General features: G+C 40.6%; 1 protein-coding gene across 1 annotated transcript; it reads right to left on the minus strand.

The window, feature by feature from the left end:
* Positions 1 to 28: 28 nt before the first annotated feature.
* On the minus strand, positions 29 to 27,996 carry kcnj3a (potassium inwardly rectifying channel subfamily J member 3a). The gene is made up of 3 exons (XM_074659475.1): positions 26,384 to 27,996; positions 24,817 to 25,033; positions 29 to 1,860 (listed from the first exon to the last, which is right to left on the minus strand). Exons 1-3 carry the CDS (start codon positions 27,059 to 27,061, stop codon positions 1,265 to 1,267), a joined length of 1,491 nt encoding a protein of 496 aa, XP_074515576.1. The 5' UTR covers positions 27,062 to 27,996; the 3' UTR covers positions 29 to 1,264.
* Position 27,997: the final 1 nt, after the last annotated feature.

Consider the following 27,997-nt stretch of genomic DNA (forward strand, 5'->3'; position numbering starts at 1 on the left):
TTCATCTAGTCAAAGTAGCGAGATGCTAAACAGTTATGTTAGATCTTTATTCCTGAAGAGATTGGGTATCATACAATGTCTTTGATGCATTTAGAGAAAACCAGATTTCATGGCATGGATTCAGTAAACAGAATGGATATGGGGCTGTGGTAGACCCTGTGGCTATATAAAGATTATAGTCATTATAATATTATTGCTTTCATCACAGAGGAGGGAGATTACGGGCCCTTAAGACAAAGGCTATGGTTTCCTTATGGGCCAACCTCTAAATCTAACCAGTAACACCTAAGTTGAAACTCTAATTGAGTGTCTTGTATGACCACACCGGCCTTAAGTTAATGTTGTTATATAATGAAATGAACTACTGTCCTAAGCAGTTAATTGATGACAAAATGCCCATAAATGCTTTCTAACATCACAGGGTATTATTATAGAATGATTGCTTTGTGCTTATCAAGTAAAAAGTATTGACTCTTTCAACTTAAGTGTTACTTTAATAAGCAAGGGAAAATTGCGTAGCATTGTGCCCAGTTCAGACAGGTCATATGATGCCAATAATGCATCTACAAATGCATCATTTAGCAACATATTCCGTATTTGATCAACTAATAAAGTCATAAAATCGCACATGGTAAAATAGTCTATATATGAAATACCAAAAAATCCAGCTGTGAACAAACATGAAAATGGAAACAAGGTAATATAGTTAAGGCTAAACATCTTTGTCTATTACCTTTGTATAGCTAAGTCAATAAGAGGAGCATGCAATCAACGTAACATTGCCACAATTTTACATTAAACAACAAAAGCAATCAACTCAAAAACAAATGTGTGTGCCTTTCGCCACCACAAATTAGAACCATGTTAATGTAGGTTTCCCACGTCGTAAAATCATATGGCTTTGTGCAATTTTTCACTGTCTGTAAATCCACTAATGAAACTGTTTTTTTTTGTAAAATAATATATCAATAAATGTCATGCCGGAAATTATTGAGATTCTGTTCTACATGCGCTGTTTCTTACATGCCAGATTGTGCTAATTGTACATCATCCTAAAAAAAATATCTTTCGTCATAGCATGTACACTTACATCCAGGGACAAATGTGCTCAATTCCATCACCCTACTTTATATAAGGTATTTGTGCACATGTTCTACATTTCTTTTAATATAAGAATATTGTCCATTAATAAATTAGGGATAGTACAAGGACTTCAGGTAGGGAAATAAAGGTGGATGGCATAAGTTAAAATATGTTGCCTGCTCTATGTAAAGCGATCTGAATTCATCTTTCTGAGTTTGGGCGGCAGGTGTCCGTCCATCCTGCCCCCTCCTCCCCCAGCCAGCCGCTGCAGCTTGGGAGGTAAGTCCGCCACTGACTTACTCATGGTATCCGTGCAGATCTTGGACACCTTACCGCTCAGCTTATCATCGGAGACGCCGGGAACAGAGCTGATTCGCTGCAGCTTCATGGGCAGGTCTCCAAAGCTGTAAGTCATCTCTGAGGTGGTGGAGCTCATCCTCAGGAGCTTCTTGGGCAGGCCGTCCCGCCCTGACATCTTCTGGAGCTTGGTGGGCAGCTTGCAGGTGCTGTCATTGTCCTCCAGCGTCTCCAGGCAGTCCAGAGAGCTGTTCTTGTCCCCGCTGTTGCACAGGGACGGAGCCATGAGGGGCGAGGAGAGAAGCAAAGCCTCCTCCGCCTCCTTCACGCTGTACGGAGGGGTGGGCACCTCGAATGTGGCGTGGAACTGAGAGTAGTCCACCTTAAAGAAGCCTTCCTCCAAGGAGATGACCGGGAAGAAGCGGTGTCCCCACAGAACCTCGTCTTCGGTGTAAGACGTCCTCGCTTGGCAAGTCATCCCTGTCACAAAGAAAACAAAAAGAAAAATAATTGAGTGTCAGATTTCTTTCTACAAGTTAATTTTGAGGCCTCAAAAACGACAGCAAATGATGTGTCACTCTCACCACAGCCCAATATTTTAAGATGAAATGTTTCATGACTCTAGTCACCAACAGAGCCCTGATTTAATTATATGCTTGGCTCCGTTCCATAAGAATCAACAACCCGCTATTCACCAGGATTCTTGCCATTTTCACATCACAAAGCAAACAATATTGCAAACAAAAGTGCCTCAATGAATGCGTACTCGATGTATTACAGAGCCAGCTGCCTAAATAAAAAGCCTAATTGATTTTTTTCAGCTCCCAAACGTGATGTTTATGAGCAATTTCCTGCCTAACTTGAAAGATAATTTAAAGTGCGGTTGGAGTTATTTGCTGTGTGTGGTTTATAAGAATGGATAATTATTTAATCACAACAGACCCAATTCATTCTGAAATTACTCTTCATAAGGAGCCGCCAATGCACTTGCACATTTGATATCAATATCAAATCTGTTGAGAAGTTATGCGCCTTTTTGTTCAGGCTGTTCTCATACACCATTCAAAGCTATACCTGCGAAAAGTAATGCACTGTAATTTGTATATGCTGTATATCCCACAAAATCAATTTGTATGTAATCCACGTAGTCGTGAACTAGGAAGTATAAAGAGTGGGTGGATGGGTGGGTCAAAAAATACCGAACTCCTACTCGCCCAGGAGACCGGTGTTTGTCCCGTGTGAAACCTGTCAACCATGTCAACCTTGATTTATTCGTCACATAACTTCCGTACTTAAGTTACGCCACTCTTGAAGTTATTTTAACCAAAGCCACAATCTTTTCCTAAACCTAACCAAGTAGTTTCCTGTGAAGACAGAAGTTTATTTTGAAAAGACTGTATGCATGTAACGAGCAGAGATTGACACGTGCTGCTGGACATTCGTAGGAAAACGCACGAAAAATGAGGAATTACTTTTCGTAACATATCATAGGAACCGTTGCATGAGGATACGTTGTTGTGTTATAGGCCACTCCCACAACCCCTTTTTGCTAGTTGACATGAAGACAAACCCACACCTTCACACACACACACACACACACACTTGACCTCCATGCCAAATTTCAGCCTCCAGGGGTGAAAACTGTGGCCGCGAAACGGTGGGGGAATTTTTGTGGACCACCGACAGAGTGAGCTATAGAGCTGCTGGTCGTAGCTATAAAACAGCTTCTAGTAAAAAAACAAAACACAGGTCTTCTTCACATCACCTCTTCAGCTACTTAATAATTCAGTCCACACCTTTAGCTTGGCTAGTAGCTCCAACAGATAGAGGATTAAGATAATCAAATTGCTGGAACCCACAGGAGTAATTCAGCTGCAGGCAAAGGATTCAGGCGGTCTAGCTCACACTTTCTTTGGAGTAAGAAAGGGAGGAGGAGAAGCCCCAGGTGAATAGGGTTAAAAAAAAAAAAATCAACTAATAGATGTCACATTGAAACTTCCTCAGTTGATTAATTATATTAAGGCAATTAATTTTTGTATTGCAACTTTTTTGAAAAGTTATGTTTAAATATGCAAATGAAGCATTATCTTCTCAAATTTATGCTAATGTGCATACATGTCTGGAATAGAAACCTGAACATTGGATGAAGACAGGTTCAAAATTGTTTCATTTTGTTGACATATTAGAGTCAAAGGTTTTTACAGAGAAGATTTTTAGATACCTCTTTTTATCACTCCATAAATCAGAGAAAAAGAAGTGTCAACAGCCATAACATCGGCATGTTTTTATGAATAAAATGTTCTATAAATCAGGCTATGAATGATATATGAACCAACCCCTCAGTGAAAACCTTTAGAATATAGATAGGAATGAAACTAGAAAGTTTGGTTTATGTAAGTGCTGCTGAAATGCAGATTTCTGGCTTAGAGTGAGAAAAAACTCATTTTGAGGAAACAGCCATTAAAGATATGTATTGTCAAATTCCATACATTTTGCAAAACACTACAGGTGAATATACAGTATTTAACTAATAGATATCACTATGAAACTTCCCCAGTTGATTACTTACATTAAGACAATTATTTTTCTGTACTACAAGTTTTCTGAAATATTATGTTTAAATATGTAAATGAGGCTTTATCTAATGCTAACTTTAGATGAATTTAGGATAAATCTACAGACACAAATATACAAAATATAGTAAATTAAACACCTACAGTAAATGTGTATTTTGAATGTTTTCTTTCCACTAGTCTGAAAGAAGACATGTTATGGAAGCAAAATAACACAAAATCGAAAAACAATGTTTTTGCCTGGGGTGTCTCGCCTTAAATCCAAAACACAAAAAGTCACATGAAGTATCTGTTACTGTACATAACATTGTTTAACTGGAGAAAAGCCAAAATGAGTCTGGCAATTTAGTTAAAAGGGTTAAATTCTGTCATTTAAAGACTACAAATTAAAACAAAATATCCTATTAAACACACATGTTCTGTGTTTGTGTGTGTAAACTCTGCTCGGCAAATTCGGCACAAGACAGCAGAATATGATAAACTCGGAGCAAATGTTCCCTCTCAGGGGACTCTGAATTAAATCTCTGCTTAAAAACTCCCCTCACGTCCTCAGAAAAAAAAAATCAATGCAATTAGCAAAATCATGAGCCCTGAATAAATGATCAACAAAAAAAAAAGGATAAGTTATTGGATGCTTATTAGCGATTACTCATCACCACTATTCAGCAGCTGCTATCATAGCTGCATTATATCATACTACACTGCTCACACAGCAAAGGCCCATCCATCTTGGCATAGTTAATATTCTGCTGAAAAAACAACTTCTATTCTTACTGAAAGTGAGCAAGGAACATCTATAATTAGGTGTACATCTAAAACAAAACACTTAATTGGTTATATCAAACCTTATTTTAGCATAGAGGAATGGCTGGGGGCACTCGTGTTAAGACTTGTTGAAATCCATTAGGAAATCAGCGACGGCAGTAGGTTATTATCACATGTTTTAATTACCAGCTTAATATTGTTCTGGCAGCGACAGTTGGGTCCCAAACTAAGACGAAAGCGCTCGTTCACAGTGAGACGCCGCTGCTGATTGCGAGGATGTCATCATCGAAAACTGGAGGCATCTGTGATTCCGCCCGATCCCCAAGGTCATAAAATAATTCACTGATAACAGCTCTGTACACAATCGCAGATGTGAAAGAGACTGAACATCAAGTGCGTTCGGGGTATTCAAAGTATTACTTCTGCACTACTGCTTCACAGTCCTGCAGCCTTTGGGCATATGGTGGTGTGCTGCGGCGGATAAAGCGGGCAAAGCTAATGAGAACTTTGGGGCCAAAGCGATTGAGAGTTAAGTGTGAATGGAAATCTTATTGCATTGTGAGCCTTTAAAGCTGCCTCCAGCAAAAACACATTCACCATTTGATCATCAACAGGCTTTAACGGATTCTGAGAAAGCTGTGGTGTAAAATGCTCTCTGATTTGGTTTTATAACAGCTACTTAATCACTACGGCTGGGACGATTCGCCTATCTCCCGAGTCAATCCTATCACGGTACTTGGGTGCTGATTCGATATGTATTGTGATTTTTAAGTATTGCGATTAGATATTACAGTTTATTGCGATTTTTGTTAACTTTTCACTCTGGAAAATAGCTAAATGAATACATTAAAATGTTTGATTTTCATCATGTATGTAGTCCTGAAGTCAAATATATCAGTCATTGTCAGGCATTATTTTATTTTTTCCAGCAACCCAAAAATCAAGGAATAAAGACATTTCCCTCACAAATTAGTGGTATTTTCTTTTTAATTTATAAGGGACATGTAATGTCCTTATATTCATGTAACAACTTATTTTGAACACCGGACGTAGTCACACGTGTATACTTCCACTAACTTCGCTAAGTGCGTCGCTAGCTCTCCCGTCAGCTCCGTTCTCTTTATACGTCAGCTCCAATGCATTCAATGCATTTAACATAAATGTCAGTATTTGGGTGCTCTACAGTTGTAGTGTCGGCCGATTTGACCACAGAGATGCGAATTATGGCTTGCTTGTCCGCACGTTACCGCAATACAATAACGTTTCCTGTGCATGACAGAGTTAGCATGCAGCTTTAGCCATGATGTCTAGCTCTGCTTTTCCTGGTAATGTGTGAAACCCAAAGTGTTTCCATACTTTACTGTATGTGTAGTGTTTACCACTTTGGATTTAAAATGTGAGGGTGCAGGTCGTATCCACCGTTTTCTAATTTCTCGTTTTGGCTCACTACTTAGGCCGACTGCGGTTTGTTTTGGTTGACGGATACGGAACGGATATGACGTCATGTTTCTATGACTACAACAATAAAAGCGATAACTTCCTTCTACCTCCACATAGACTCAAATGAAGCAAATATATTGATTCTGGCATTAAAAAAATCTATTTCAAAATCGTGATATATAAGTGAATTGATTTTTCCCACTTGCATGATGAGGAAAAAGGTTGGAAAAAGTGAGATGAAATTGTGCCTGAAGCAAAATGTTGCTACAGTAATACACAGGACCCGAATAGCTTCATCTTATATCTATTAATAATGCTCTATTGTTCCTGCAGATGGTGTAGGAGTTACTGTAGGACCTCAGAAACACATGAACCCTTCTGGCCTGGGGCTGAATCCCTCTTCAACCTGTTTCCCCTCCTCTAGAGCCACTCAACCCCACAAAAAAAAGAAGAAATCTCACTGATGTGGACGATCTAATTAACTATACCCTCCTTCCAAAACCAACGAGAGCACTAGACTTAATCACGGTCGTTAATATGCATTTACTTCCCATACATTATTCAAGAGCCGATGCCTGAGCCGTTGTATAATTATAGACATGGTTGCATCACATATGTACAATCGTGTTGATAAAGACCAGCTGTTCTGCAACACCCACGTTCATATGGCACGCAGCACAACAGACACAGCAACAGTAGTGAACTGTGTGCCTCGACTTAGGCCATGACACACATTATGCAGAGAAACATGTTAGACGGAGACCTCAAGATCAAATTGAGCACAGTCAAAAATAGCACACAAGTAGAAAACAATAAAACCTGTTTTTTAAATCTTCTCCAGTTACAGAATACACTTCCTAAAAATAGGAATCCAGTCAAAATGAGAATACCCATATCGGTGTGTATTTCGTATTACTGTTAAAGGCTTATGTAACTCGAAAACACACGCCTGCCCGGGACTCAGTGTTTCTATGGAAACAAAACTGTAGGAATGTGTGCATGCGACAGCCATAAACCTCCTCACTGCTGAGTTTGGTCAAAAGTAACAGTGACAACACAAAACAAAAGTCTCTCTGTCTCGTAGATCACGACAGCCAAACTGCTCAAAATGGATTTTCCATTTAAGGCAGGGTCAAATCATCCTTAGTCCTCCAGAGTCACACCAAAATGGCTTCACTGTCTCTGAAACGTGACCTTTTACAGCACAAGAGGTAAATCATATACTTTAGTGACTTCTCATCAGCGAAGGCCAGAGCTCATATTACAAATGTCATCTTCCCTTCCTCTATCATCCATCATATTGTTTTATGTCTGTGCCATCTTCATGGCTCCACATTCGGTATCATATGAGCATTGTGTCGTAAACACACACACACACATACAGGAGCGGGAGAGGGGTGGGAAAAACAATGATCCTCTCCTATCTGTGCTGCTGTTTGCTGCAGGGAACATGTAACTGTAGGACATCACAGCAGTCAGAAAGAGACACCTCAGATGTGTGGTGTGCAGTGTTTTCACAGTCAGTTAGAGGTGTCGGTAACATCAGTTAACATACAGTATGTCAAAAAAAGGAAGCCAAACAAGCACAAACAGCTTCGGACTATTTTCTCTACACTTTTTTTAAACTCTGTACTACATGTAGGTACAGGTACTGGCTATATATTTTACCTTGTTTTTGCCTTTCGTGACATGTTTTCCCCAAATTGTACCTGGAGCTCTGTGGTAACAATGTCTGCGTCTTTTATCACTCAACCATCAGGACACTCCACACCGAGCTATATCAAGTATATAATAACAAATTAATGCATTTCTGCCTGCAACTTAAATTTTCAAAATCGGCCAAACCAGTTTTTCTTATCATACTATATCTAGTCTTTGGGCACATACTGTTTTTTATTGCAATAGACTCCATTATATTTTAGAAAAAAACAGTAGTCCCATGAGCCAAAAGATTAGATATAGTATGATAAGAAAATGTCTGTATCTCAGAAACTACAATGAGCTCAATGGAGTATGTGGTATCTATGAACTCAGAACAAGCTGAATATCAAAGATATGCACACATATGCAGTGTAATTAAATATTTCATATGAAGGACATTTAATAAACAAAATGTAAGCATTTTCCCTTTTTTTTTATTTTTAATTTGACTATTAATAAAAGTGTGATTTTTTATGTGGTCTAAAAATCTAAAAGTTGTACTGTTAGATACTTCCCCAAAGTATGTCCGTACCAAATTTCAAGACTTTTGACCAAAAAGAACAAATGTTATGGCATTTTTCCTTATCATACTAGATACAGTCTTTGGGCACAAATGGGTTAATGCATTACTATACTGGCCTGAAATTACCTCATTACGTATGTTTCATGAACCATGAAAAACAAGATGTTTTTCTCGCTGTTTTCCAGTCTCTTTAAAGATTCATGACAATGTGTTTTTGTGTTTAATCCAATGGCTGTATTGGCTTTAATCTTTCAATTTATCTGAAAATTAACCTGCAATGAAGTCTAATCTGTGATTTCTTTTTTACCAAAATGCAAAAAATTGCCGGTTCAGCTGGATTTTGTGCTTCTCTTTTTCTTATATGATAGTAAGTTGGGTTTAGTTTGTCCGAGAACAAATATTTGAATGTGTTGCCTAGGGCTCTGGATGTTTGTTGCGTGATTTTACCAACCAAAACAAACTAACCAAAAAAAAACCAAATTGGTTCACAGAGGTAATCGTACATAGTTGGCAGATTAATTCATGATTAAAATCATCTTTTGTTGCAGCCCTAACCAATAATCTAAAAGGCAAATAAACACATAAGCAGATTCATTAATGATACAAACTATAGTTAAACTACAGTACCTCTGTTCAGGGAAAGAGGAGGGCAGAAGAAACCAGGAGGGAAAAACATCACTAGAATCGATGAAGAGACAATTCCTCATTCAGCCCATTAGGAGATAAATTTGTCTGTGGATCCATTGCACTTCTAATTTCACTAAATGGTTATCTGTTCCCCTCTGTTACTCAGTATAAGACAATACCAATACATTTCAAATCCTCAATGGAGTGGCCCCTCTCAATAATAAGAGATTATGCACCACCTCGTTACAGAATCTCTGTCGGAGTAAACAGTAATGTAATATTACATACGTTACATATGTTTCATGGTCAAATAAACACACTGTTGTGTGTTATAATATATTCCTCAGCAGTTGCACAATGGAAAATGGGGAGCATCTTTTCAGATGGGGAGCGACACTCCACCTGCGTATTCGCTTGGATCCGCGGGGTGTGATGGTACATGTCCATTTATCGCGAGGGATCGCCTCGCTTCCCAGCATTGGACGCTTGATGGGATGCCACTAAGGATGTCACGAGAACCGATACTTCGGTACCAACTCAGTACCAAAATCTAAAAAATGTGACGGTACTCGTTTTCTTCGGTACCAAAGGTACCAAATGATGCTTGTAATGGTCATTTGGTACCGGAGCGGAGGTACTGGAGATGCGATTCTAATGGGGGCAGTATACGCTTACAAGTGTTCTTATCTGCCGTGAAATGAAGGAAGAAGAAGAACGCCGTAACAGCACGGAAAAGAACAACATCACGAGACGTGAAAGATGGCAGCTGCTGCAGAGCTACCTCCGCCTCAACTCGTTGAGAAAACAAATAGCAAGAGTCGGGTATGGAAGAAATTTGCGTTCGAGGCGGATTTACAAGGAGTAACAATAGATAGAAATACTTCCAATTTAGCAAAGCACCTCAAAGACAGACATCCAGACAATATTGTTTGTTTTAAAAACTTGAAGGCCACATGCAGGCTCGTCTGGAAACTTTCTTTTGTGTGTTTCTGAAAACATTTGAGGCGAGAAATAAGTCACACAGTTGCTGAATCTGTCTTTATTTTGGATCAACAACGTTTAATTTAAAAGTTTCTAGGGAGATTCTAAAGGCGGCGAATCACCCCGGACGCCCCTGATTTACATAAAGTAGCCTTGACCTCAACTTTATGCAAATGAGGAGCGGGTGACGTGACGCCCCGTCTTTAAATCACGCCGCCACGCTACCAGAATGCATATCACGGCTGCTTAAATACACAATGAATGGGAAGCGTGGAAAGGGCGGAGCCTGTGGACATGTACCATGACTGCGCTCCTCATGCAGACAAGCGCTCAGCAAGTAAACGCCAGGCGCTATGCGTGGCAACCATGGAAACGGCATCTGTGCGCTACTGTAGACTATGTATCCCTGCCGGTACAACTGTGTGGTGTATCAAATATCCCTAAACACAGCTCGATTTTTTTGACACGTGGCATAGCTGTTTCACTTTCACCAACATTGCGAGATAGGGCATTAGTGCTGCATTCATGTGGTGTCGGAATAATCAGAAATACGAGTTCCCGAATTCATGTGAATGCCCCCTTAAGTCAGAACAACAAGTTTTGTCAACAGTTACAAATTATTTTGCAGCACTTTCACCATTTAAATAAATAATTTGCTGTACATGATGTCAAGTGTTTCTAATTTCTTTCTCCACCATACAGGCATTGAATCGTGTTTTCAGGGATGCATGAAGCTGGGGGTGGGAGGAGAACAATATCAAGAGATAAGGTTTGGGGTAGTAATACCGGCAAGAACTTCAATCTACTTTCCCCCGTGCATGTGAGGGTATTGAAAGGCTCAGTTCAAATTCAAATTATTATCTGTAGCCTACACCACCTGCCCCAACAGACACGGTTAGCGACTAGCTGGTGAACATAGTGGAGCATTTAACAGCTAAAGAGCCGGATATGTCTCCTCAAGAGTTGCTGGAGACCTTTAGACCTTAACAGAGCTAAAAGGAAAGTAAAGTGGATTTACATCCCCCAGGTGGTCAGAAACACGACTTTGACTGAATGCTAATGTTGCTCTGTGTCTGCTGGAGATACAATTATCCAACTGTGTGCTCAAAACATTTTCTTTAACAACGTTGTAAGGTGTAAATATGTCAAAGTTGTGTTTACAGCTCGTTCCGCTGCTCCCAAATGCTCAAAAACATCAATTAATATCGCCAAAAGTAACAGAAACAAGTATTAGAGTAAAATGTACTTAAAGGTGCTAAATGCGAGATTGGGAACATTTCTTCTCAAATGCACTAACATGGCCAGCCCGGCGATGTCAACAAAGCATGGATAAGCTCTGATTACAACAAACACAGAGGTAGAGTGACTTCATTTTCTGCTCAGGTAGACAATACTCATCTATATCTTTACATAGCTAATAGTTGTTTGCTGCTATATTAATGCTCTGGAGTTCTGTTTTATCATATTGTTGCTGCTGTCAAGTAAAAACCTTGTCTCTCCAATTTTGGGGATTGTCATGCTCTCAAATAGATTAGTGTTTCTCATCTCACCTGAAAATGTATTTTTTATCATATTTGTTGCGAGTTAATGTAATTTAAATTTGGAAGTAAGAATTACAATTAAATTATGAAAAAATAACTTTCTTGACATGTTGTCCAATGATGTATTTTTTTTTTATAAAGCGCAGCACCCAAGCAAAAAAAAATTATGCTCAACATCCCGTAGATTAACAAACAGCTTAAATGTACCATACAGTAATAAAAGTAGAAAAGATATGTAATGGCAACACAATTTGAAAATAAATATTGTAAATAAATATTGCAAAATTGCTAATAGTGTGACATATCAAGACCTGCGCCGTGACATCTCCATCCAATTTTTCATAAAACCATGCCTTCAGTATAAAGGTTGTGGGATGATCTTTTCTGACTGGCCAATGCAAATCTTAATCCGACACAAGTGTGAAATCCCTTCAGAAGTCGCTGAAGTTCACCAGGCAGTTTACTGCTTTCATGCTGTATGCAATAACCATGTGACAGCATGAGCGGCATTAGAATAATCCCCTGCTGAATCCACCAATTCAGGACAGATGTAAAAAAGAAAAATGCATCTCATTAAAGGTAAATTTCAGTTGAAATAACACAGAAAATCATAGAAGAAACATGTTCTGCATCGATGTGTTCAGGTGTGTCACATGCTGATATTTCTTGGCAACAATCATGTTTTCAAATGAAATATCCGAGCATAACCCAAATATGAAAATCAAAAATGAAGTGGACTTTTGGGAATGACTACAAAGCTCTGAGACGGGATGTCTGTCTGGAGATTACAGGTGCTCTATCTGCACTGTACAGTATTATGCAATATTTCACAGACTCCCAGCAGATTTCATTATGGACTGAAAAAAAGGCAAAGAGGCAGGAAGTGTCAAGAATAAACTTTGAGATTTAGATGCCCAAAAGCCATCTCAGTTTGAGACTCTAAATAAATGCACTTTCCCTTGATAACACAGAGCTGTTTGCTTCTCAGGTCTAACAAAGTGAAGCAGCCGCTCAGTCAGCGGAGTGACAGCGAAGATAAAATGGGTTCTTTGGGGGCTGGAATAGAAAAGCACTGTAAACTCGGAGGCAGCCTGCCAGTGTTTTCTGATAGTGGCTGAAAAAAACCCAGCCTAAGTGGTATTCACAGACTCTCGTCTAAAAGAAGCTCATCCAGGTTGTGGAAGGATCATATCCGTTTGGTGCCTGGCTCAGTCAAATCCTCAGCTGCAGATCTGCACTGAGAGGACGGAGTAAAGTCAAGGGCCAGACCGCAGAGCACAGATCTGTTTATCGCAGCTCTGTCAAACCATCTAGGCAGAGTCTCAATGTAGATTGTTTTTGTGGGAAAACTGCCATTATTCACCCGGTTCGACTGTTATCAGTTCATTAAATGTGCTATATCAGTCGTATAAACCTCACACATGTGGTTCATTAGGGGGCTTCTAACACCTTTGACTAACATGTCAAAACTGAATGAAATGTTACGTTTTGAACACAAACAAAACAGCTTGTTTAGGTTTAGCCAACAAAACAACAACTTCTTTCAACCCAGTCTCACTCCCAACTCGACAAATACCGCCGATTGGGCAGCGCTGTCGGCATCGGAAACCAACGGACGGTGGGCTCCTTTAGCGGCAGTATGTGACGAACCAAGATTTCAACTAACTCCAATGTTAACCCACCCGTGGCGTTATCTGAGTGAGTTAACTATGTGGTTGTGTTGCCTAAACCTAACTTGCATGCATGTAACGAGCGTATATTGACACGCCGTCCCTGGTCCGTCCAAAACTAACACAAGAGGGGTGCCCTTTGCGTCGGTCTCCTATGCCAAGGGGTACTGACCAAGCGGCGGCATTTGATGAGTTGGGAGTGAGAATGTGTTGCTTCATTAGGTTTAGGCAACAAAACCACTAAAACGTCTTCTTTTATTCATCTTTCAGTGATCGCCCATGTGAATAGATGATAAAACCTACTACGGGGTTTAGCAGGCCTCTTCTGACCCACATCTATGAGGCTTATAACCACTGACCATTTAAGTAAGGGATAATGTTCAGCTTATCCCGCTTATTACACGGCTACTTACTTCAATCAATAATTTGACACAAAAATGGTCTGCCAGAGTCCGACATCAAAACTGCGTCCATAGCAACGGTCTGTTATACATAGCAACGATCTGTTATTCATAGCAACGATCTGTTATACATTGCAACGGTCTGTTATACATAGCAACGATCTGCTATAAAGAAATAACAGACCGTAGAACGCTGTGATTGACCATTGATCAGAATCGAGTATTCCTCAAAGCTGTGTAATAACAACTGGTAACAGTCTAATCAGCTGTATTATATGATTCAACAACTAACAGGCACCAAGCAAGTGACACGCAAAATTGATGGTAAAAATGGAGGTTTATTCAAATGGCTTCTCTTGATGAAACCTCACAATGAGAGTCACTGAAAAAAGAAAGGTGGACGTCAAAGAGTTCTTCGCAACCTCTTATTTAGTGACAAAATCACAAATAACCTCCCCCTCTCTCTCTTTCTGTGTGCCTCTCTTTCACTAAGTCACTCAAATGGTCACACACCCACTCACACACTTGCACTCACACACACACACAAACTCACTCACCAGTGCAGTGCTGTCAGCAAAGTCTCCTGACAGTCTATCACGGCTGTGGAAACAGCTCAAGTGTTATGTACGAGAAAAAAACGCTAGCAAAAACAAGCATGAGAATCTGGACGGTGCACACACACAGAGCACCGCCGCCACACAACGCCGTCCAAGATTCATCCTGCTCTCATTGTCGGGCACTCGCTGCGGCCAAGGCTGTCCACAAAAATGCCTTTGCTGCATCGTTGGATTGTGAGGAGCAGCAATTAATTCGAGACAATTACCCTGTTCTTCATATTGCAAAACAGGAAGCAGAATTCCCCTTTGTCTTCCTTCAGGATCAGTGTTACAACATTTTAAGCTGCTGCGCTGAATGTGGAACTGGAAAGCTGAAGAAGAGGAGTGTATAAGGATGCTGGGTGGTGTGTTTAAGCTTAGTTTGGCTTTTCACATCTTACTCTTTTCAATGACACGTTACCTAGCTATAATAGAGTAAAACAAATCTAATTTTGATACAGATACTGCTACTGTGGCCACAAGTCCTGTCTGATCATCTGTTTCTATGGTGACCACCATCAAGTGGTAAAGTGTAGAGAAATCCACAAGCATCCAGTGACCTGTTTTTCACAGTTTGACTCTTTCAAAGATGGAAATAAGTCCCCTCCCACCGTTAAATACTGTTTTCCTGTGTGATCCATTTGTGAAGGTGGCCTCCAGTCGTGTGCAGCTCTGATGTTTATTCCACGCATTCAGCACCGGCTGAGCAATGAGAACAAGGAGGAAGCTGGTGGAGGGAAAAAGGCAGGGGAAGTGCACTGCTGTGGGGGAGGGGAGGAGAGCCTGGATGCTGAGGCGATTGCTTGAGTGTGGAGGCTGTTGGAAAGGGAAGGAAGGGAAGGGAATAGGAGCCGGGGCTGCCAACCATCTCCACACAAGGTGGGGTGTCAGGCAGGCTAGAGGAACATATGGCTGCAGGCCATTAACACAGCCAGGAGAGCGCATATTACCAAGTGAAGGCAATCTCTACACTGCCGTAAAGGGAACCAGTTGAGCAAAACGGCAATTGATGGATTTCCTTTAGGCCAAAGCACCACTATTGGTAATATAGGAAAAATCACACTGGGGAGTCGTCCAAATGGGGCTATGAATGACTTTCTCCTCATTACGTATTGAGTGCAGAAATGATCAGAAACCCATTTTCTTTCCATAAAACAGACTGAATGAGTGAGAGCTGTAATCTCATATTGATCTCAGCTATTAAATCTACTTATTAAATCTACTTAAGTCATGAAGAGGAGTTACAGCTGAAAGTGGGCACACAAAAGAGGGCTTTTTAAGCCTCAAGAGATCTCAGACTTAGGTGGTGCTAACGGGCTGGTAAGAAAGCATCCCTATTGTTTTTTTTCAAGTTTTGTCACTTGAGCTTGAGAGCAGATTATTCCGGTAAACTCAAGCATGTCTGAGTGACAAAAACAGACAGAGAGGAGTCCCAGAGGAGGCAAGGCTTAAGAACAACATGTTCATGTGGCTCTGAGTTTCGGCAGCAGGATTGATTCACCTGCACTTCAGGGATGGTCGCAGCCCAACCAATCAATGCTGCCGGTGACCAACACTGCGAGTGCATCCTCCCAACCTTTCCTGTGACCTCTTAGACAAGTGGAGCCACAATATTATCTCCGTTATGGCCTTGTAACACTATGCCCCAAGCGTCTATCCTCTATCTAGACAGGGGTTAATATCGAGGTCTACAGTTTGTGCTGTCAATTATCAAAAACAGCACGCCGCGCACATGTCTGCTGAGACCTGGTCAATTATTTATGACTCTTCCCCGCGTGGCGAGAAGACCGAGGCATTGTTGGTGGTGAATGCATTGCTGGTGCTTTCGTCACAAACAGTTCATCCCAGGTCTGCCACCACACCTCCTCTGCCAGTGATTTATTGCTGCCCAACGCGGACTTGACAAATCCCTAAAGACACAATTACCTTGCTCCCCCTTGGGAAGCCAGCACAGTTCATCTAAAAGGGATAATGAATCCATGATGTCATCCCCGGTTCGCTGCAATGCCCATTATGTGGAGTTCATCCCCAGTGCATTGACTGTATGTACATAAGAGAAGATGCGTTCCTAGAATACCCTTGTTTGCTTGTCTAAAAGTAGCAAGGCTCTTTTTTATTCGATACAGCATGTGAGCTAAAACGTGCTGCCCTTGTGTAGAGCGTAATGAGTCGTTCAACAGATGCCAATATACTGTACAAGGGGTGGACAAGATATCATGAACACCTATATAATGTAATCAAATCCAACAGCATTGCAACAAATATTTTATGAATCTTATAAACCAGTTAATTTATAAACTTTGTGAGGTGTTGACTCGTGTCTATGGTGATTTCGAGATGTAATTGTTCTTGTTGTTGTGAATGAACCGAATAATGTAACCCCAATGTAGCGTATATGCAGTATACTGTACAGTCTTCTACAATCCAGTACAGCAAAACCATAATGGAGACTAAAATGGATAACACGTTCTCATCCCTACATACTGACGCTTTGTCAGACCCCTCGGCGTCACTTTTTCTGTCGCACTAAACACTTGCTTTACGACCCCTCAGCGTCACTTTATGGTTACAGTAAACACGCGTTTAATGTTGTGAATTCAACCAAAACACTTGCTTAGGTTTAAGCAACAAAACCATTTGGATAATTTTAGGAAAAAAACAACATGGTTGGGCTTAAAATTACTATGTTTTACAGAGAAAATGTGACTTTACGTTGTGAACACGGGAAATGAACGAACAGCTGATTGTAAAGTGAAAGTTAAACGTAACGCACGGGACAGAAACGGTGGCCTCCTGGATGAAAGCCCTGTGTTGTTGGACCCATCCACCTCCCCTCCTGCCCGCCCTGTGTGTCTTGTGCGTCGGTATCTAACGCCAACGGCCGTGACAAAGCGTCGGTATTTTTCACACCCTGGGAATGAGAACGGGCTGAAATGGAACATACTATTCATTGCAGGACTATTGTAATAGATTTCATTATAGATCTTCATGATTTTATATCCATCCCTGGTTAATCTATGTACTGCAGCAGGTCAAACATATTATATCAGAAAGCCTCTGAAATCATTTCAAATGTACTCATGCTGCTTTAACTTTACAAGTCTCAACAATATCAGAACAAATACAATCCTGACATGTGTAAAAACAGCCAGTCCTCATTCGCGGGGCGTCAAATACCGAAGCTTTGTCACAGCCGTCAGCGTGTGATACCAATGCACAAGAGAAAGTGCAACAGTGAGTGTGGTGACGTAGTTTAAAGAGCAAAAAGACACGCAGGCTAGGTGGGAGGCAGGTGGATGGGTCCAATGAACACAGGGCTTTCATCTAGGAGGCTGCGTAAACGTAGTAGTTTTAAGCCCAACCATGTCGTTTTTTTTCCTAAACCTAACTATAGAGGTTTTGTTGGTTAAATCTAAAGTGATGCCAAGGGCGGTATGTGACATCCTGTACTTTACTAGGAAGATAACCAGGGAAGTGTATTAGTATATTATTGTATTCAGGTACAGACTTAATGTATCACTACACCTCTTTGTGACAAACATTACCCATATTTGTCATGCTGAAATATTCACGGCACGTAGCTGAACAATGTGTTGCTGATTAAGTCGAATAAAGCAAAAGCATGAAAAACATTTTAACAAGAGCGCTGTAAGGTATGCAACACGTGGCTTATCGCTACACAGGTGAAGCTCAGCAGGGACGGCCTCTTTTCTCCTGAGTTCTCAGCCTGAGCGCATTAGATTTAATTGGAAACTCCTGCTCTCACCTGATCTGCTGCGTTAGCTTCCCCAACTGAACGCACTTTAACCCTTTGACCCGCGGGGCTGCGACGGGGAGCTCGACACCAGGAAGACACGACATGCTCTCGGTGTAATGACTCAGAAGGAATTATGGTCAGTTTCTCCAGAGGACGCCACAGTCTCGGCTCATATCCGGGGTTCACTTTGCGCCAGTGTTTATAAGCTCTGGAGCTCCTGAGGCCGGGCGACCCCCAGACCTCCGGGGCTACGACCTCTTCTACTCATATGATTGAAACTATTAGGCCTCCGGCGCACCAGAAAGCTCTCCATTTCATTTCAATTACTGGTGCTGATGATAAAACACAGATCGGGCCATGACATTGGCTGCTCTGCTAATCAGTGGCAATAGATGTTTCCAATTAATTATGCTTGCTGGCTTTACTACCAGACACAGCCTGCATCAAAGCAATTATTACCCTTAATTTCATTTCTAAATATACACTTCATGTGTATGTGTTGCGCAACAGCAACTTAATTTAAGCTATGATGATTATTATATAACAAAAGGTCAGGTAATTGCTTTTTTATTTACCTGAACTGAGTCTCTTTAATGCCTTCTTTATTAATAATTAACATATTTGATCATATATCCATCTAGATCCATCAATGCACACACATTCAAATTACAGTATTGTCTGTTTTCCTAAAACAATAATACACAAATGTAAACTTCATTTAAAAGATACAGTTGCACAATTTCAAAATATTGAGCACACAGGTAGGCGATTCATTATTCAAAGCTGTTCTCTCCACTCACATACTGCATTCATGCACACATGAATAAACATAACCAGTTGATCCAGTCTATATGCAACTAACCCCCTACCACCCACTCTCATTTTAAAATGAGCAGATAGCTGGGATATTCTATTTTTTATTCTATAACAGTGAATCACGGGAAAGCCTTGTAGCGGTATTAAAAAGAGGGGGCCGACAGATATCTTTCAAAACAATCAACAAAACCAACGCGAGACTTTATCGAAGAGAAGACGGAGCGTTTTTGATGTTTTCGCCGTCATTTGCCTCATAAACAAATCAAGAGATGAGGTGTGACGCTGCGTTTTCGTGCACGTCACACATTCTGTGGAAAATCATTTACAAACACGCCGATTATTACTCAGTTCGGTAAGCAGAGAGTACAAATGTGCTGTGTCACCAAAAGAGTGAAATAAAGTCTAACTGAAAAGTCTCTGAGCAAACAAATACAAACATGTAAATGAACACCGAGACAGCAGAGTTTATCATGAAGTAAACTTCCTTGTCAACTTTGCTAAAAAAAACATGTCTAAATATGACTTATTTGCAGGATTTTATGCATTTCACGGCAAGTGTGATGATCACACTGCACACATTTGCATGAAAGTCACATCACTTTGAAAAGAAAAGAGGTTTATGTTGATGATACAGTTTACGCTCATGAATTATTGCTTTTCGTAGCTGATGAGTGAATTTAAAAACACTTTGCGGAGCTTGCAAAGATCTGCGACCATGTTACACCCAAAAGACTATAGAAAATATCAGGGATAGACTATAATGTGCTGACAGTCTGTTGAGTGAGTGAGTTACACGTTAAATAAATCATCAGCTTGTTTCCTATTTCTCTAATCTGAAAACTGCCTGGTTGTATGAATTATATAAATACACATGAGATCTCCAGCATACAGGAGCTACAGCATTCAGATAGGCGTGTCGTGGTGTAACTGCATCATGTACAAATCCAACACTGAAAATCATTACACTGATTAGTTTCATGGATGGAGGAACCTAAACGTCTGTTGCTGGCAGCTACAGTTTATTTTGGATTCTCAAGAATCAGCTCCACTAATGAACAGATTGCCTCTGGCTTGGTATTTAAGCCTTTGCGGTGTTGAACAGCATTACTGGTGTTAATGGGACACTTATCTAAACTTCTGATGTATTTTAAAACCGCATGTAGTCGTTCTGAATCAGCTGGCGAGTCAAAGTCGGGTCATCAACGAGCTCTGACCCCGCCATGCTATTAATATGTCATTATGTCACAATTTGTTTGTGAAATATTTTTCATATGTTCGTAATAAAGTTTATATATTTAGAAGAGGCTTTTTTCACTGGATACATTTTGACAGGTGTAAATAATAAATGATAGCTGGATTCCATTTAGCTGCTCCTGGTATTGTGCATGCTGGCTCACTGTGACATTAAGTGCATTTCCATCCACATGTTTTTATGTATATTTTCCATTTGTGCATAAAAAAAGTGGAAAGGCCCCAAAAAATAAAACAAGAAAAAAACTCAAAATACTGCAAAAAACATTTTTACTCTTGGCCGAGGGGAGGGGGAAGTGGAGTCCCGATAAAAACAAAATGTGACAAAGTCTGATGGAAACAGACTTTAAATAAATAAATCAAGATGTAAATGAAGCATACTACTTAAACGTTCACTGAAGCTTCCGATCCTCTGAGTAGACAAATGAATAAATGGAACAAACAAAAATGCCACATTTCCATCTTCTTCTGCAACAGTCGGATAGCACCAGACTGGAGAATTAGCACCACTAGCTGTTTCTCTCAATGCACCAACTCCTACAGCCCGGTCGCACGAAAAGGCGTGTGAGTGACACGATAATGTGCAAGGCAAAAGTGTGTGATAAGAACGCCCTTCTTGCTTTAGGCGTGTCATTTTCACACCATGTAGTCTGTACTGACTGCAATGTAAATGCATCTGCATGAATATGCTACGCTCAGAGCTAGTGACGTAGAATAAATAGTGAGAAAGACTGCTTATGGCGTGCGTGAGGGGAGGTGAATGGGTCCAACAAACACAGGACTTTCAACCAAGAGACCGGTGTTTTGTTTGGAAGTTACGTTAGTGACGTTTGTGATGTGTTTTATAGTGATGTTTATCACATGTTTTCCGTACTGATACGTTGTTTCAGTACATACTGTACTGTACTTAGTTTACGTACTAGTCGAACCATGACGTTTTTCTTAAACCTAACATGTGGTTTTGTTGCCTAAACCTAAATGAGTGGTTTTGCTGAAAAACGTAGATATGAATATTATATTCCATTCCTGCTATAAATCCCTTGAAATGTTACACACTGTTCCTTTAATTAATAACGCCACTTCCGTAGTAATTTTAACCGAAACCAAGATCTTTTTCTAAACCTAACTCCTGCTAAACATAACCATAAAAAAAGTTTAATAATGCTTTCGTTGCTAAAAATCGGATGCTGTGCAGTAGAGTGGATATTGTTGAGTAAAAATATGATGACAATGAACATTTTGCTGACACGCTCAGAGAGAACATTTTGCAACTTTTGCAATATGTAGATAAAAAGCATAGTTTGGGGAGCATATGTAATGCTCCCCAAACTATGCTTACACATATTAATGTAATTTTTTGTGCACAGATATATGCATATCACATAATAATTCAAAGAAACAATATTGAGATGATAGAGAAAGTGTGATGAGTTTGTACAGCAGACTCCACCATATCACAACTGAGCAGATGTTACTGCACTGCAGACTCTGTAAGAATTGATAAGCTTATTGTTCAACTGTAAAATCTAATAGGCACTTATTCACCAAATATGTGAGTTTCTTGCATACATTGTATTCGTTATTAATTGGTTTTAGCACTATACACAAATGTGCAATATCTGCTGAGCTGCAGTCATTTCTTTTTATTCACTCTGTTAAATTTGTTATCCAAACACTGTCATGCCTGCAATGCACAACTGAACGCAGGAGTAAGTCAGCTTTGTGTTATTGCGCTGAGATTCACATCAACAAAGAAACAGGGGATGACGCGCTCACACACAGAGAGCCTGACATGCATATTCCCTCTGTAGCCAATGACACTGTAGTAACTCTATAAAGATACTCGTTGGGGAGTGATGAGGTTAGTGCTGCTTGTATTGATTGTTATTGTGTCAGACATTATCCCTGTTAGCGCTGTTAACTCAACCAAAACGTGTTACTACAGGCTTCTTGTTTGTGCTTTTCTTTTTTACAGCTATCCTGCTTTTCAGGGTGAGCAGTCAGACGGCATGTACAGTACATTAATTGCAACGTGATGTAAAGCAAATTCACCCTCAGCGGCACAACATCTTCCCGCATGCAGCCACGTTACAAAACCAAACTCGATACCACAAAGCCACAACTGGCATTACTCCAGAAGCAAATCTGCTGCTACCAGACGTCCTACATGTCTCATTTGGAAGTTGCATCATACTGAGGAGGTGATCAAAAACCCCTATTCAAAAGGAATAAGGAAAAGCTCATGCCTTTTTATACAATGTAGAGGTTATCAGAGGTTACAGCTAAGTGGAACAACTCTTAGCTCCTATGTGCTCCGTTCAAGATACACAGTTTTTTTTGTGCATAAAGAGAACTTCGGTCCGTCCAAAATATTTTTGTGTGATCTCTAGGAACAAAAGGTTACTGTGTCAAAAAGGGTTCACTGTTGTGTCTGTTATTATCTAGCAGGACGGACAAAGAGCCAGCGATTGTGTGGTTTAATATGCAGTGGAGAGTGTGTTCCAGACAACGGTTTTTCCACACATAACAAAAAAAACAACAACAACCACCTAGATCTGGGGAGTTGGGCAGCTTCTTCACTAGTAAACACCAAGCCTCATAAATATTTCATTTTATTCTTTTCTCTGCTGTAACACCTGTTCTGGCAAGCACTCGGTGGTACAGTAACGCCTCCGTGTGCTTTTCATATTTCAGAAGAGATCCTCCGTAATACCAGGCGATGCTGTCAACTGAGCAATTTAATTTAATGTTCAGCATAGCATACATGTTCGCCTGTTTCATTACTGAAAATTGTGTTATGATTCCTATACCATAGGAATAAAAAAAAAAACTAAGTTTAGGTGCAGTGCTGCAATCCTGAATACTCAAGGAGAGGTTGCCATGGAAACAGAGTTACATTGGCCAGAAATGAAAGCGTCTGAGGATTTAGACTTTCACTGTACATACATTTTTAACCATAGATTGTTTCTACATCAGCCTTTTCCACCGACTTCACATGACCACAACCGGGCTCCTCCGTGCAGAAATGTCTGTGACGTAAAAAACGTGAACACAACAATCCCAAAACATAAAGCCGAGCCAGTTTAATTAAAACTGAGACTGTTATAAATGATACGATGACACATGCTTCTGTGACAGACACTCTGATACTATAAATACCTGCTGATATATCAATGACAATTCAGTCACATCGCCACACTGAATATTTTCATACCTTTAAACCAAAGCAACCTGCACACAGCAGCAATATTACATTTACTCTCAGAAAAAAAACTACATGATTACTGGTTATTAATTGATTAATACATATTTTTTAAGAGAAAGAAGAAACAAAGGTGTTCAAACAGTGAGCAGACCAAATTCTGTGGGACATAGTATCTAATAAGGAATCACCAGAGGCCCCACAATATGACATTATCAGGATGCTTAAGTCACGATATTGCGATTTCAAACATTTTGCGATATGCTGAGTATTACGGTAACATATATTGCAATTTATTATTTTTTTTCAACTGCAAATTATGCAGTTTGTCTGTTTTATCTGATAAGATACAGTTTTCACTCTGTTCATCTCACTTCAATAATTTTTATTGCAGCAAAATGGGATTGTCAGTCAACACTGTCATAAAAGCATAAATGTTGCATCGAGCACCTGACAAACTGAACTGTTTGTATTAGAGTCTACATTGTATTTGCAATATTAATAGTTTATATAATAAAAGATCGATACCTGACGTCTGTGTATTGATACGTAAAATATCGCAATACTATGCTGTATTTATTTTTTCCCCCACCCCTAATATCTAACACTACCCAGACTGTACTGGTACTCCATACTGTAATGCATTAACATATACAGTATGTGCACCAGGCATGAACATATGTCAAGTCTCGTCAAAATGACATAAACGCTGCGTGTCATAAATTGATGAATCTGCATCTCAGCTGCAGAGAGACTTTAATGAAACTGCACTGAATGATTAAAACCATCTATTAGGAGCCGAATAGAATATCTTTGCTAATTGCTGTCTGCAGTGTCAGCCTGCCCGTCACATCTCCATATGCTGTTTTCTCTGAACCGGCCCTATTACAACCGCTCCTGTGTTCGCTCCACAACACCGGAGGAGCTCTCCCCACACTATATCAGCTGTGTCAAATAAACGGCTGAATTCAAAATGACCACAGTGGAGAATTTTACTCGGGGCATTACTCATCTTGTGGAAATGGAATTCCCTAATTCCAAAGGGACCTTAGAAAGCAAATTATTATCCCCTGTGAGAAAAGCAGCCACGAGGTAAGCGCTGCACGGGCACACAGGCGGGAGGAATGGAATTTGTTTCAGATGAGAAAAAGAAGACGCATTGACCCTGCTGGAGTTTGAAAGTGTTCAGAGGCTCATATGTGGCTTAAAACTTGGCTCTACTTCCTCAAAAAACAGAAGGTGCTTTAATGCGTATATTAAAAACTGGTTCACTTAATGCCTGCAACTCAAAATGAATCATCTCTGATGTGTAATGCTCACCACTGCTATTACCAGCTTATCTTACCACAGAAATCAATAAAATGCAATAAAGTGGTCAATGGTGAGTCTATTTGGATCTAATAACACCTATGACAGAGCTCAATATTATTCATGAGATGTGCTGCAGGAATACATATTGCAGTACCTCAAAAACAAGACAAAACAACATCTTCAGCTACATTTAGCCTGCAGCCACGACATGCAGCACAACAAGCTCTCAGTTCTAACGGCAGGCCCTCAGTATAAAAATGCATGTGTGTGCGGTTACTCACCTGTAGTCTCTACTATTCCTTCTAGTATCACCACAATCTCAAACTGCTCTGTTTGCATGGACCTCTGGGAGAGGTCGTAGAAGGGGCTTTTGGTGTCAATCACATGGCAGATCGTGAGTGGTGAGACGAGGAAGAGCTGGTCCGCCCCGGTGCTGAAACCCACGTCCAGCTCCAACTGATCCAGCGGAAGAAACTCGCCCTCGGGCGTCTGGCGAGACTAAAGAAGCGTACAAGAAGAGACAGAGACAGAGATGTTTGGTGGGGGAAGGACGGACGGGGTACAAGACAGACTTATCCACAGCACATCAAGAGCCTTTGTGAGAGCTTTATATGCAATCAGAGCAACCAGTCATCAGTCTATCAGAAAAATTGCTATAATTTTCTTAAATGGCATCTAAAGAGGCATCTATACTGCAAGAATATCCGTCTCAGCGTGTGATTTGATGCACTGCCGGGACTTCAGATGTGTCATTTTTGAAACAACTGAATCAAATCAACTGGTTTGAATTTCCTGTTTTCTCTGTTGGATTCCTCTGCGTTATACTCACCTGCTGTGTCAGCACATGGAAACCAGCAATAATGCTTAATTGTCTTTATGAAATAAACAGTTCTAATAATTTGGTAAGATGGATATGGTTGCAGTGTGTCTTTGGTAAAACTAAGAGTTTATACTTACCAACTTTATGGGAGCCTACATTTAATCTCCTATAATATTACATGTTAATTGGTGGGTAATTAAACGTTTTAAAGGGTTTACTATAGACTTTTTTGAAGCCAGGAGGTTGACAGCAGGGAAATCCATAGATGATGTTCTCCTAATAAGGGACAGCAGCACATTTACACCAAGTTGTACCACTTTAAAACAGTTTTAAAAAAATGATGAACACGTTTTTCACAAGGTCTGCTTTTCACCACTCGCTGCAGGAAGAAAGCACTTTGTATCATGCAGGACACAAGTCATCCAGCCTATACTCTTTTCTCTTATCTCCCTTCAGGGAAGCGCCTACAGAGCATTAGAGCTCGGACCTCTCGCCTCAGAGACAGTTTTTACCCTCAGTAGCACTAAATGAATACAGAGCTGTGGATTGTTTTATGGATGTTTTTAGGTTGTTTTTATAATTTTGTTCTCAGGTATTGTCTTATTGATTGTAGTATTTATCTGGTGTACTATTTATAGATTTTAAGGGCTGAGCGAGAGCCAGGGTAAAATGCATTTCATTGCATTTCACTGTACTTTTAAATGCATATGACAAATAAACTTGAAACTTGTAGGGACACGAAGGCCTCTTGGCAAACTTTGATTATGTTCCTCCCAGTCAGTTATGCAAAAATATGTAATTAATGAAATACAGACAGGATAGTTAAAAGGTCTTGGTGACTTATTTATAACACTGTAGTCCTTGAAGCTTTGTCTAAATGCATCATGGTTTTTAAGAGTAGGCTTAAATGTCAGTGTGTAGGCCTTTCAGCATCACTTTTCCGAAAATAAAACCTCAACTGGGCCGTGATAAAACAATGGGAACAGAAATGTTGGACGCCTTCCCACTAAATAAAAACAACCACTTACTTTCAGCAATTTGCAGCGGATCTGTGCAGACACCATATGGCTGTTCCGCAGGTTGCCCACCCTGAACATGAGAGTTAGTTTCCCATCTCGCATAGAAATCGCCGCGTGTTCACTGAACATCAGAGTCTCGGCCCTCTTCTTGGGCTGAGACATCTTGATGAACATGCAGCCGATCAGAAAGGCATCGACGATCGACCCGAGGATCGACTGGAACAGGAAGAGAATGATCCCCTCGGGGCACTTGTCTGTGATGTATCTGTAGCCATATCCTATAGTGGCCTCGGTCTCTATGAAGAAGAGGAAGGCTGAGGGAAAGTTGTACACGTTGGCCACACATGGAGTGTACTTGTCATTGTGCGCTCTGTTGAGATCTCCTCTTATGTAGGCGATGCACCACCACATGAAGGCCATGAAGAGCCAAGCCACCGTGTAGGTGAGGATGAAAATAAACAGATTCCAGCGCCATTTCAAGTCTACCAGTGTTGTGAATAAGTCTGAGAGGTATCTGCTGGTCTCACCACCCAGGTTGCCATGCTGAACGTTACATCGCCCGTTCTTGTCCACGAACCGCTGCCTCTTCCTCTTCTTCTCCGGAGGAGGCTGGTTGAATCCAGACCCGCTAGATGAGGTGGTCACTACCTGATAATCGTCCCCAAATTTCTTTCGAAGTGCAGACATACTACGATGACAAAAAAAGAAATAACAAAAAAAGATTCAATGGTGTGTAAAAATTTTTAAAAAAGTCTGGTGTTGTAGTTTGCTGCAGTCGTTAATGATGCCCACTGTGCGCAATGGGTTTATTCCTCTTTGGGAATAAAAAAAAGGCGAGAAAAGTGCGCTTGTCTTAGTCTTGCACTGTCCTCTTTCTCCACACGCTACTGTTGCTACACTCTACAGCCATGAAATATATCAATAATGGACGAGTAGTTTACAAACCCAGAAGATAGAAGCCATATGAATAACAAAAATAAGCAACGCACAGGAAGGAAAAAAAAGGTATCCAAAACGCGCAGCCAGTGTGCAGTCCAGGTTTTTCTCAGTAGCTGCGTCGTGGATTACTCATCGCCCATGTGAAAGGTTGGTGGCTGTTTGTATCGACCTGTTTCAAAACTGTACTCACAGAGCAAGTTCTCGTGCGAAAGTTTAAAAAAAAATCCTTCAGCGGCCCATAAAACACCAATATCTCTGCGTAATTACTCGCTTTCCAGGATGAGACGTCTCTGTGCGCACTCGCGTCTGCTGCTGTGTTGGAGATGATGAGTCGGTTTCCAGCCCTTCTTCTTCCTCTGCCGTGGTGTGTACACATAGGAGATGAATTGCATCCGAGCATGTGAAATGTAGAAAATGACGAGATGGAGGGAAGAAAATCACTGTCCCACTGTCGTCATTTTTGGCTGCGCGCATCGACGCTGATTGCCAGGTTCTCTTTCCGGGCACCTTCTTGTTCTCCAGCTCTCTTTTAGAGAAATGTCGACTGGCTTCTTCTCATGGTTCCGCGGTATATAAGATTCAACGAGATGCTCTTTTGGCTGCTTTTAGGTTCCTTTCTTTTCCTTGTCGATTTTCCCTGCGCGGCTCCTGCGCACTTCCACGTTTCCAGTGATGCACTCACTG

The sequence above is a fragment of the Sebastes fasciatus genome, chromosome 14 (assembly GCF_043250625.1).
Source record: "Sebastes fasciatus isolate fSebFas1 chromosome 14, fSebFas1.pri, whole genome shotgun sequence".
Taxonomy (NCBI): domain Eukaryota; kingdom Metazoa; phylum Chordata; class Actinopteri; order Perciformes; family Sebastidae; genus Sebastes; species Sebastes fasciatus.